This window comes from Carcharodon carcharias, chromosome 7 (assembly GCF_017639515.1).
Source record: "Carcharodon carcharias isolate sCarCar2 chromosome 7, sCarCar2.pri, whole genome shotgun sequence".
Classification (NCBI taxonomy): Eukaryota; Metazoa; Chordata; class Chondrichthyes; order Lamniformes; family Lamnidae; genus Carcharodon; species Carcharodon carcharias.
Window position 1 is genome coordinate 184,988,067 of NC_054473.1, and position 12,579 is coordinate 185,000,645.

General features: G+C 45.8%; 1 protein-coding gene across 2 annotated transcripts in view; it reads right to left on the reverse strand.

Moving 5' to 3' along the window:
- Nucleotides 1-8,763: 8,763 nt before the first annotated feature.
- The window catches only part of LOC121280109 (cadherin-11-like), a 179,326-nt gene continuing 175,510 nt past the window's right edge, over nt 8,764-12,579 (reverse strand). For both annotated transcript variants that reach the window (XM_041191756.1, XM_041191755.1), the window contains exon 13: nt 8,764-10,267. In XM_041191756.1, coding sequence (XP_041047690.1) covers nt 9,774-10,267 — 494 coding nt within the window. In that variant the 3' untranslated portion in view covers nt 8,764-9,773. The remainder of the gene's footprint in view (nt 10,268-12,579) is intronic.

Below are 12,579 nucleotides of genomic sequence, written 5' to 3' on the forward strand. Positions count from 1 at the left end.
GCGGGCCAGTTAAGGCCCCCCCCGCCCCGCAAGTGAGAAACGTGGCTCCCGAGGATAGGGGGAGTGGACGGGCGGCGGATGGACTGCAGTGACCACTGTGTCCAGTGGCGACCCGCCTGCCTTGTTTTAAAGAGCAAAGTCTTGTCAGTCACGGCCAGTGGAAGGGCTCCCCACAGCGGCTGGTGAGCAGGCCGGGCAGGAGGGTAGGGCAAGGGGGGTGGGGGGGCCAATGTCATGAATCTCCTTGAGACAGCACTTGGTTTCAGGGAGCAGCGCGAAAGAGCGCACTTTGACAGATGGGGATTCCCTCCACCCCCTGCACAGGAAGCGCATAGCACTCCCTGTCGGGCAGGCCGCTGGGCGGGGCCTTAATTGGCCCGCCCACTCAAAATGGCGGCGGGCCCCGTTTCGGTGGCGGGGGTCAGCTGTCCACCCACCGCCAAGCTGGTGGGGCCCGCCCGCCATCGGAGGGAAAAATTCTGTCCTGAGTATCCGAATGCACATAGCATTTGAAACGAAACAGATGAACTGAGAGTGTAAATAGAAATAAATAAGTATGATCTGATGGCCATTACAGAAACATGGCTAGAGGACAACATAGATTGGGACCTGAATATTGAAGGGGACATAAAATTTAGGAAGGACAGGGAGCTAGGAAAAGATGGAAGGTGGCTCTGTTAATTAATGATGGTATTAGCATTTCAGAGAGGGGTCACCCAAGTTCAGGAATTAGGGTATGAGAGAAAGCTAGCTAAAAGTATAAAGACAGATAGTAAGGGACTGACGCGGTTCAAAAAGGCAGCTCATCACCACTTTCTCAAGGGAAATTAATGCTGGACTAGCCAGTGACACCCACGTCCTGTAAATGAATTAAAAAAAAATTATCAAAGTGAGCATTGGTCCTGTAGAAAGAGTGTCTGGGAAATTCATAATGGAAAATAAGGAGAAGGCAGATGAACTGAACCAATATTTTGCATCAGACTTTACTATAAAAGGTACAAGTAACATCCCAGCAATAGTTATAAATCAGGAAATGGAAGGGAGAGAGGAAATCAGGAAAATTACTGTTATGATCCGAAGCTGAGGTTACCACAGGACAAGCCTGATCACTGGGTGGAACCCAGCTTGATAAGATTCTAACTTTTATTTGTTTGTTTAAATATGCGGAGAGGGGCTACTGAACAGGGTCACCGGAGTCTGCTAATAAACTTTTAACAAAAGCATAAAACATTTATTAAACAAGAAAAGATGAACTATATTACAATACTCCTTCACCCACAGCTATGTCTTTATATACAGATTTGTAAGGATAACACAAGTTACAAAAGCTATCTTATACTCTAATATCCACAGTAAGTACACGGTCCATGAAAATAATAGGCAACCTGTGGTCACACACACCACACTCTGAAATCAAATGACAAATGCCACCCCAGACAGATGCTATGGACTCCTCAGCTCCCCTCCAGACACTTGTTATACAGTCCCAAGCAGTCTCACTGAATTCCATCTTTCACACGAGCATTTCCAATCTCCACTTTCCAAGAACCCACCTTGGAATCTTCTCCCAAACTGATGCTTTCTCTCAGATGCCTTCCACAAGGGTTCACCTTTAGGGTTTCGAACTCTCTTTCCGATATTCCTCTCCCCTGGTCTCCTCATGCATTCAAGCTGTCTTCCATGCACTCACTCGCTCTCACTCACTCAGCCATCAACAGTACACCATGGCGTCACATGCCCATAGCAAAGAATTACAAATCCTCAGCCACCTCGTTGGGCCTTCTTACCTCTTGCAAGATGTTCTCGCTTTAAATGTGCTTCCCGCAGCTTTTGTCTTTAAACTTGAAGCTTGGAGACTTTCTCTCTGCCCCTCATTCTTGATTTCACTTAACAGGACGTTTGCCAGGTTCCTGTCCTTCCTTTGACTCGAAGGTCTCTTTGGGACTTTCTCCTGTTCCACTCCCCTGGATTTTGGGGCTTTTTCTTTAATTTGGGACTGGTTATCTGTCCACCTTGCTCCAGTCTCTCCTGGTAGCTACTTTCAAAACCAACTAAACTCAAACAGCTTCCAAATCAAACAGCTGTTTCTAGTTTCTTTTGTGTGTCGGTGGGAGGGACCTGCCTCACTGGTCCCCCATTGCTAGGCTACAGCCCAGTTTCTCTACTCCTATTTGTTTAACTTAGATTAGAGTCATAAAACTCTCATCAGAAATTCAGGCAACTTTTAAAGTGAAACTAAACTCAACGTGACTTTTTCTTAACACGCAAATACAGAAATACAAATCAAACTTAAATATTAAAGCTAAAACTCATTCCTAACACCCACAAATACCAATATAACTTACTTAAACAATCTCTATTCCCTATCATTACAATCACCAGGGAAGTGGTATTGAGATAATTGTTGGAGCTGCGGGCTGACGAATTCCCAGGTCCTAATGGGCTTCATCCTTGAGTCTTAAAAGAAGTGGCTAATGAAATAGTTGATGCGGTGGTTTTAGTTTTACAAAATTCGTTAGATTCAGGGAAGGTTCCATTACATTGGCAAATAGCAAATGTTACTTAGATAAATGCAAAATACTCTGGATGCTGGAAATCTGAAACAAAAACAGAAAATGCTGGAAAAACTCAGTAGGTCTAACAGCATCTGTGGAGAGAAAAACAGAGTTAATGTTTTGAATCCATATGACTTCTTCAGAGCGAATGTAACTACTTTATTCAAAAAGGGAGGGAGACTGAGAGCAGGACACTACAGGCCAGTTAGCTTAACATCTGTCATTATGAAAATGTTTGAAGCTATTATTAAAGATATTATAGTAGGGCACTTGGAAAAATTCAGGGTATTCAGGCAGAGTCAACATGATTTAGCGAAGGGATACCATGTTTAACCAGTTTGTTGGAGTTTGTTGCAGAAGTAACATATGCTGTGGATAAAGGGAAACTGGGGAATGTATTGTATTTAGATTTCAAGAAGGCATTTGATAAAGTGCCACATCAAAGGTTATTGTGAAAAATAAAAGCTCATGGTGTAGGGGGTAACGTTTTGGCATGGATAGAAGATTAGCTAGCTAACAGGGTGTATGGAGTAGGTTTAAATGGGTCTTTTTCTGGTTGACAAGATGTAATTAGCAGTGTGTCACAGGGGTCAGTGCTGGGCCCTTAACTTCTTACAGTTTATATAAATTATTTGGATGAAGGGACTGAAGGTATGGTTGCTACATTTGCTGATGACACAAAGCTAGGTAGGACAGCATGGTTTGAAGAGGACTCATGGAGGCTAAAAAAGGATATACATAAGTTAAATGTGTGGGCAAAGCCCTGGCAAATGGAGTATAATGTGGGAAAGTGGGAAATTGTCCATTTTGACAGAAAAAGTAAAAAGGAAGCATATTATCTGAATGGTGAGAGATTGCAAAGCTCTGAGATGCAGAGGGGTCTGGGTGTCCTTGTGCATGATTCACAAAAGGCTCGTTTACAGGTACAGCAAGTAATTAGGAAAGCTAATACAATGCTATCATTTACTGCAAGGGCAACTGAATATAAAGTAGGGAGGTTATGCTTCAGTTGTACAGGATATTGGTGAAACCTCATCTGGAGTATTGTGTACAGTATTGGTCTCCTTATTTAAGGAAGGATGTAAATGTGTTGGAAGCAGTTCAGAGAAGGTTTACCAGACTAATACCTGGAATGGGTGGGTTGCCTTTTGAGGAAAGGTTGGACTGGCTGGACTTGTATCCGCTGGAGCTTAGAAGAGTAAGAGGTGACTTAATTGAAACCTTTAAGATCCTGATGGGTCTTGACAGGTTGGATGTGGAGAGGATGTTTCCTCTTGTGGGAGAATCTCGAGCGAGGGGTCACACTCTTTAAAAATAAGGGGTCACCCATTTAGGACAGTGATGAGGAGAAGTTTTTTCTCACAGAGGGTTGAGAGTCTTTGGAACACTCTTCCTCCAAAAGCGATGGAAGCAGACTCTTTGAATATTTTTAAGGCAGAGCTAGATAGATTCTTGATAAGCAAGGAGGTGATAGGTTATCAGGGACAGGCGGAAATGTGAAGTTGAAGTTACAATCAGATCAACCACGATCTTATTGAATGGTGGAACAGGCTCGAAGGATCGAATGGCCTACTCCTGCTCCTAATCTGTATGTCCGTATGCCAACCTGAATACTTTCAGTGATGCCAGTTGCTATGGGCTCTCTCACAGCTAGCAGCATGATCCACAGCACCACCCTCCTGCATCAAGCTCAGGGGTTGGTTGAAGTTGTGCCTGACCCTCCAATCGATCAGCTTTCTTCCCTTCCACTGTGTGCCATCTTGTCCTGTGAGAAAGCTGAACGTTAGTGATTGTGTCCCACTGTGTTTGGGTGATGTACCTGCTGCTGCTGAATTGTGTCATAGTGTTATAGAGTTTACAGCATGGAAAGAGGCCCTTTAGCCCGTAATGTCCATGCCAGTCATCACACTGGAGATGTAGAATCAGTGAGAGGCGGGTGCGAGACTGGCATCATTGGCAGGAGTGTGAGTGTGAGGTGGAGTATCTGGAAATTCGGTGTGAATCCTGAGTGCTGCTGGGTGTGGCGGGTATGGAGTGCATTGAGCAGCAAAAGGCTGCTGGAGTGATGGGCTGAGATGTCCTGTAAAGATGCATTCACTGACCTTGACAAACCATGTGAGGTAATTGAACTCTTTCTGACACCGCTGATATGCCCTCGAGGTCAGACTCTGGGAGTTCACCTCCCAGGCCATTTGCTCCCATTGACATCGAAGGGCAATCCTTGAGGGCCTCTTGGCTCACACCTCCCTCAGAAAAATGGCATCTCTCCTCCTGAGGACCTCCATGAGTAAGGCCTCCAGCATTTATGCCTGACAGTCTTCTCTTTGCCAATTTCTTTTCTCCAAATGTAGCACTGACAGGGAGCCACAGCTTTCATTCAGTGCTGCCTCCAGTTAAGAGGAACAAGCTGTCTCTGGAGTCAGGCTGGAACATGTGCTAGACTCACTAAGTTTTGGGCCACCTGTTGATTGTGCAGCCAGCATGTGGGTCAAAGTGAAATCATTCAAATGAGGAGACAGTGTTGAGTTTACAAGCTGCTTCTCTCAATGGGAATGGGTGTGGGAGTTCACCATTCACTGCCCCTCTCCTCAAAGAACAGATCTTTATGAACTGTTAACCCTCAATGCATCAAACTCAGATTCCTTCCCATTTTAAACAGCATAAATCCAACAGTATAAATCTACACCTTTTAGGCGGGATAGAATCTTCAACAACTCCAGCCCAAAAAAATGTCATGATGGTGCTTTCATGCAAAAATATCTTACCCTACCCCCATAAGCCTCTTTTCACTGTCAGAGTAACTGTCATGAGCCTCACTCATGCCAACACAAACAGTCAATGAGACATTATCTCCACCCTCCTTGAGATTTACAGTTTGGGCGGTATTTAAGGGGGCCAGTAAGAGGCAGATGGGGGAATAAGTGAGGCAGAAATTCAGTCGCTGGTGTGTTAGTGGTGGGAGCAGGCATCAGGGACCAGCTATTTATCACGTATTTGCAAACCAAGTTTTCATTAAATGGTAATTTCGCCAAATTAAACCCTGCCTTCAGGGTTAAGTGCGGTTAAGCACGGCTGGTGCCTCCTGGTTCCTAACAGCTTAAAGGTGGCGTGCGCCAGGCAAGGTTGTTCAATCTTTAGATCTGAGGTGAGGTTCTGTCTTTGTCCAGCTCAAATGTCACAGGGAGGGGACCAGGAGAAGCTGGATAGTCCGGTCGTGGCAAGGATGAGTGGGGGAGATGGTGGTGGTGGTGGTTGGGCCCTCAAACAGCACACCAGTTGGGTTGGCAAGAGGATGGTGGTGACAATAAACTGACAATATGCGGAACCTGAGCACAACTGCTCAACCTTCATATAGCTCAATGGAAGATAGTCATTAATCCATGCCAACACCTCATGCCAGCTAAAGACTGTCGCTGGTTTCAGATGTAGAATGAACGTTGACTGCCATTTTCTTTTAACCAGGCCACACCTCCAGATCGCTCGCTCACTTGCTCTCTCTCTCTCTTCTTTTCCTTACCGACAGGATCCGGCACGCAGCAGTATAGCAAGGCCACTGGCGTGTTTGGGGCAGGTGTGGGAGGAGGTGTCCAAAGGGAACTGGGCTTCAGCCTATAGGGTGGGGTCCATCAAGCAGTGGTCTGGTCCCTGTGCATCCAAGGGAGGCAGATCCACCACATAAGGCAGATAGAGAGTCAGGGGAGGGAAGGGATATCAAGCTTGAAGCAGTTGGATGGAGCGCCAGCATCAGGAGCCACACACATCATCCAATAAAATTTCACCCTTCAGTGAGAGAGCTATTGACAGGTGCTACTCAGTAGGAGGTGCAATTTCGACTTGTGCAATTATGTGAAATGAGCAACTGTGAATCGGCAGTCAATTTTCCATCCTGTCAACAGAGATGTGAAATGAGCTGCCTGTTTTACACTGAGTTAAAGAATCTGAACTAAAGCTGGCCTGAGTTTATTTTGTTTGCAGCCAGAGAAGAGGAGACTTTGTTTGTTCTGGGAGTGTATATAATGCTGAAAAGCCATGCTTCTTGCCCATCCCTTGTTACCTTGAGGGCAACTGTGTCATGTGGGACTAGAATCACATATAAAGAAATAAAAACTTAAATTTCTATAGCACATTTCACAACCTCAGGGCAGCCTAAAGTGTTCTACAGCCAATGAAGTATTTTTGAAAGTGTAGCCATTATTGTAATATTGGAGACGCAACAGCCAATCTGAACACAGCAATCTCCACAAACAGCAATAACAGCCAGATAATTTGTTTTTGTGATGTTGATTGAGGGATAAATATTAGCCAGGACGCTACTGAACTCCTCTGCACTACTTTAAAATGGTGCCATAGGATCTTTTACGTCCATCTGAGAGGGCAGATGGTGGGTTTCAGTTATAAGGTTTCATCTGAAGGTCAGCACCTCCAACACTGCAGTGCTCCCTCGGTACAGCACAGGTGTGCCAACAGGATGAGAGAGCTACTGAATGAGCCAAGGCTGACTCTTTGGTCTATAAGCCAGATGTGATGGGGTTGGCAGCCATTCCTTTACTGAGGATGTTATTGAACTAGTTGCATTTTCACAAGTCTGGCAGCTTTCATAACCACTTTATCTGGTTCAGCAGACTTACCAAATTCAACAGCCCGAACTGCCAAGAGCCTATAACTTGTGACTCTGGTGGGGTGGAGGGTCATTGTGGGGTGTTGGAGAAATGGTGAAATGGAAAAATGAGATGGTGTGAGTTGTGGATTGTGATGCTAAAAGTTAGGAGGTTGTCAGGGTTCACAAAGGAATATGTGCCTCTGTCCCTAGTTGCCTTCATGTAAGCTGACATATTAACAATTCGAGAAAAAAAATTGCCCATTTATCCTTCAGAGTGCCAAGACCACAGTACCAGGCTGGAGCACCCGGTAGAGGTCAGAGGCATCTCATGAAGAGTCCACATGTCTCATTTACAACTTCTTATGGGTGACCCTGAGAGCCAAAAGCATGGAAATTCCCGGTTAATGCTCGGTGAAGGGATTGGGGAATTCCATCTCTAGCTTCTCATGCCCCTGCATTTTTAAAGTGGACCATCAGCAGGATCTTTGACCATTTCAACATTTTCCTCTGTGGGAAGCACTCCAGATTGAAACATAAGATTATGGATTCGTGTCCTACTCCAAAAATATGAGCACAGGATCTAGGCTGGCACTGTAGTGCAGCACTAATGGAACGCTTTGCTGTCAAAGGTGCCACTTTTTGGATGGGATGTTAAACTGAGGTGCTGTCTGCCCTTTCAGATCAATGTGAAGTATCCCATTGCAATTTTTCAAAGATGATCAGGGGAGTTGTCCCCAACATCCTGGCTAAACAACACTAAACAGAATGTCCAATCTAATTGTGGGAACTTGCTGTGTGCAAATTGGCTTTCACATTTCCGACATTGCTACAAAAGTTTTTTATTGCTTGTGAAGCACTTTGGGTTGTCCTGAGATGATGAACGGCACAACATACTGAGAAGGTGGGGTGTCTCGTTCTTCGACTCTAAGGTATCTGATGAACCAGTTTCATGAATGGCATGTGGTAAGAAAGAAACTACATGCATTACAATAGTGATTTTCATATCCTCAGGATGCCTCAAAGTGCTTTACAGCTAACATTCCCAGTGTCGTCACTGCTGTAGTGCAGGAAATGCAACAGCCAGTTTGTCACAACAATGAGGGGCTATAAATATCGACCTAGGACCCCAGGGAGAACTCACATGCTTCAAATAATGTCAAAGATCTTTTTCAATCCACCAAGGATGACACATTGGGCCTTCGTTTGACATCTCATCACTAGAGGAGAGTGGGGATTGAACCTACAACCTTCATGACTCAAAAGCAAGAGGTGCTACCAACTGGACTCTCAAGGTTTTATAGTATGTATTCTAATCTGCTATGGCTGCCACATTGGTACACCTTGAACCAACCAGTTTGACAAAGGTAGGCAACTGGCCGTAGTCCTCAAGGGTCCAGAGGCATCTCTCTCTATTAGAGAGAGAACAATTGGCATCAAGCATTGGGCAAGCCAAGCAGGTAGGTCCCAAGACTGCCCCAGCTGGAACTGGAATTGCACCCACACTATTGGCATTATTTTGAACCACACACTAACCATTTACCCGGCTGAGCTAACCAGCCACCCCAGCCTGACATACACCCAGAGAAACCTGCAAGAGTTGACGATAACTTGTAGAAAAATTCTTTTATTGTAAAGTCCGGCTTCTCTGCCTGAAGCACAATAATAAAGCAACAGTACAATGTCCATAAAATAGAATAGTGATGCCGTAACATTTTGTTGCATGTCATATTATTGAGACTTCATGTATTTTTTACTAAAATAAGAACTTTTAAGATTGTACAAATTGACACATAGAAATGACGTAGAAATCAGGCATTTCTCACTGTGATGGGACAGGTCTGTGCCCGACACATATTAAACACAATACTTAAAGCAAAAAAAAAGGTTTACAAGATTTAAACAGGAATAAGGTCTTGTTCTTTCGTTTTTGCAAAGACAGATTAGTTCCGTGCCCTCTCATGCCTCTCAGTGTCACTGTAAGCTGAACCACGGAGAATATTCTCGCAAATTTAAAAGGTATAGTCAGTGACTAAATTCAATACTTAAGGCTCAATATTCAAACTGTGCGTCTCACTGTTGGCACGTTCTGCGAGTCACAAAGGTCTGCGGAAAAGACCTTCTTTCTCTTCCCCCACATCGATTGACCGAAAATGTACTGTTGGTTTGATTTTGTGTTTTCTTACTCTTTAAAGCTTTATCTTACAGTTTAGTCATTTCTGTCCCCGCTTCTTTGAAACAACTGCAGGAAATTCTAATGAAGGCAGGCCAGCTCCGTTTTCTCTTTCTTTGCATTGGATACGGTGGTGAGCAAGAGGACAAGAGAGTGGGAGGTGGAAAACAGCAATGACCTAGCATCGAGGTACGCCCCTTTCACAGTATCCACCTTGGAAAAATAACAACGTCCTTCAACATTGAAAGGATGGAGTCATTAACATCAGTTCCTGCGCTCAATAAAATTGAGCATATATATATATATATATATTAAAAAAAAGAAAAAAAAGGGAAAAAAAAGAAAAATAAGGGATGGTAAATCTGTTCGATCCCACCAAAGTTCCAGTCCAGCATTTCTCTCGAAGGGTTGATGTGGAATTTTAAGGCCAGGCTGCTCTGGTAAAGTGTTAAGATTCTTCACAGGTCTCTTTAGATCCATACAGCTCTGCCAGCCTCTTAAACCGGGGTCCCCAGCTGTTGAGGTAATCATAGTCCAGGTCAGATTCGGTGGTGGCCGATTCCAGGGAGCTGAGGGATCCAGCCACTGAGTCCCTCCCTTCGTAGCCGTAGATCTGGATGGAGTCATAGGGCGGGGCAGTGGGGTCGCAGTCAGCCTCCTGGAGCCTGACTTTGATGAAGTCGTCAACATCCACGCTGTTGGGGGCAGTGCAGAAGCCTTGCCTGGGCATGTACTGCAGCTCGGGCTTGATGTCCTTCCGTGGGAGGAAGCCATTAAGGCCGTCGGGGTTCTGCAATGTGGCGATATCGAAGGCCTCAGTGTCCTCCTCCCCCCCTCCTTCATCATCATAGCTGATAATGTTCTCCCGCACGTCCTCCTCTTCAAACACTATCAAGGGCTCTTTCTTTTGGCGTCTCAAAGTCACAAACAGGACCACAATCACTGGGCAAACGCAGAAAATAAAGACAGGTTACCATCTGGAAGAGGGCTTGCGAAAAGCACAACATTTTTTTCACAGCAAAGGGCTGCACCCTCACACAGGTGCTAAATGTAGCGCCCCAAGAACATGCTTAGTTGACAGGCTGAAGACTCTTTCAGCAGTGGATTGACACAGTCTTGCGGTGTAACTAATGGCTTCACAAGTTCCAAAAACACTGAGGCTGCATGTCAATCATGAATATATTATCATTTCAACCCTTTGGTTGCCTTCCATTGCACAAGTTCACCTTTAAAGGACAGCTATGGTTCATCTGGGTTTGTTTTGGAACTGGAAAACATTTCAATTCTGGAAGAGGAGACAAGATAGTTTGGAGTGATTAATGGCTTGTTCATAAGCTCTCAGTGGAGCCAGCCTGGCTGTTTGTCTCAATAAAAGTGGGAAAAAAAACCATACAGAGCTCACTGCCAGGGGTGGAGAGGGGCATGCTGTACCCCCGACAACTCCAGGAGGAAATGTCGGACGGCATGTTGAACCAATCCGCCACCCCCCACCCCCCCCCCCCCATGGCAATAACATGCTGTGGGTGGCCTTAAATAGGTGAGAGTGAGACTTCCACCCCTCAGTGGGAGGAAGTCTCTGGCCTTGAGAGCTGCCAGCCAATCTAATTGCTAGAACTCAGTAGCGGGTGCTACTGAGACGGCAACTAGGCCCCTGGGTAAAGACAGCCATGGTGTCCGGACTCAGGTAATTCCCAGTTTTAGATGGGGAAGAATCAGGGAGCCTAGGGAGGGGTGGAAGAAGGGGGATCGGCGAGGAGGGGGGTGGGGTGTGTTTTGGTGGCCAGATGGGAATTGAAAAAGGGGGGTGGGGTGTGTAACCTCTTTGGGGATGCCCCTGATGCGCACAGGGCAATCCCGAAGGATGAACCCCCTTTCCTTCCCACCCTTTAATCAGGTCTGGTTAAAAGAAGCGGCCTGTCCATTCCTGCCCATGCTGTACTGACTAGCTCAATTTCCCCTTAATTACCTTTTTAAAAAAGGTGGGCGAGCTGCCGATTTCAGCACCCGCCCGCCTACCATTTTCTGGGGAACACGTCAGGAAGGGGTAGCCACCCGACATCTTTTACCGTGAGACCTGAGAGACCCTAACCTGCCCTTTCTCCGTTCGGACGCCGCCATTTTCTTTTTGAATGGGCCTGAATCAGAGAGATCGCAACAGATAAAGTGGGGCAAGGCACACATTCAGTTCGCACCGGCTGTGGGGTGACTGCCAAGTCAGACAGGAGGCAGATTTTTCAGGCCTTTTGCACTCAGTTCAGACCCAGGTCGGTGAATTAGTTCACCAGCCCCCCCGGGACCAGCAGAGACACTCCTGAGGCCACAACAGATGCCCGAGGCTTGTCCAGGATGAACAAGACAGACCATGAGAGTTATTTTGCTGTCCTGCTCCCCCCACATCACACAAGTTTTCCCTAATTGAGTGCCATCCTATTTCAAATTCTCCTTAAAGTTGCTCCTTAAAATCTACTGGTTAATAGATTTAAACCCAATGCATGGGATTCCCCAGCTTTCCTCCTCTTTCATCCTCCGTTTCACACCTTCTCTTCTGCTGCACTATTGCAGAACTTTCCTCACCTACCTCCCATCTCCCCCCTCACCAACTCCACAAACTTGAGCTCACCCAAAACTCTGCCTCCCATTCCCTATCTTGCACCCAATTCCCTTCACTCATCATGTGCTTGCTGACTTGCATTGTCTCCCATGGGCTTGGTTTTAAAGCCTGCATCCTTATTTTCAAATCCCCCCCGCCCCATGTTTAAGTCCGTCCTTATTTCAGCAATCCACCCCTACAACCCTCTGAGATCTCTGCATTCCTCTAATTTTGACCTCTTCCACTGCCCCAGTTTTCATTGCTCCAACATTAGAGGTCATACCTTCAGGTGTTTAGGCGCTCAGCTCTGGAATTCCACTGCCCCACCCCAATCCCCAAACCTCTCCACCATTATCATTCCTCCTAGGAATGTAAAACTATTCTCAGCAATGGTTACCATGAAGCTACCATCAATTGTCATAAAAACCCATCTGGTTCACTAATTCCCCTTTAGGGAAGGAAATCTGCCATCCTTACCTGGTCTGGCCTACATGTGACTCCAGACCCACAACAATGTGGTTGACTCTTAACTGCCCTCTGAAATGGTCTAGCAAGCACTTCCAAGGGCAATTAGGGGTGGGCAATGAATGCTGGCCTTGGCAGCGGTACTCATGTCCCATGAAAGAATAAATATGAAAAAAAAACCTTTAAAATTCATCATTAG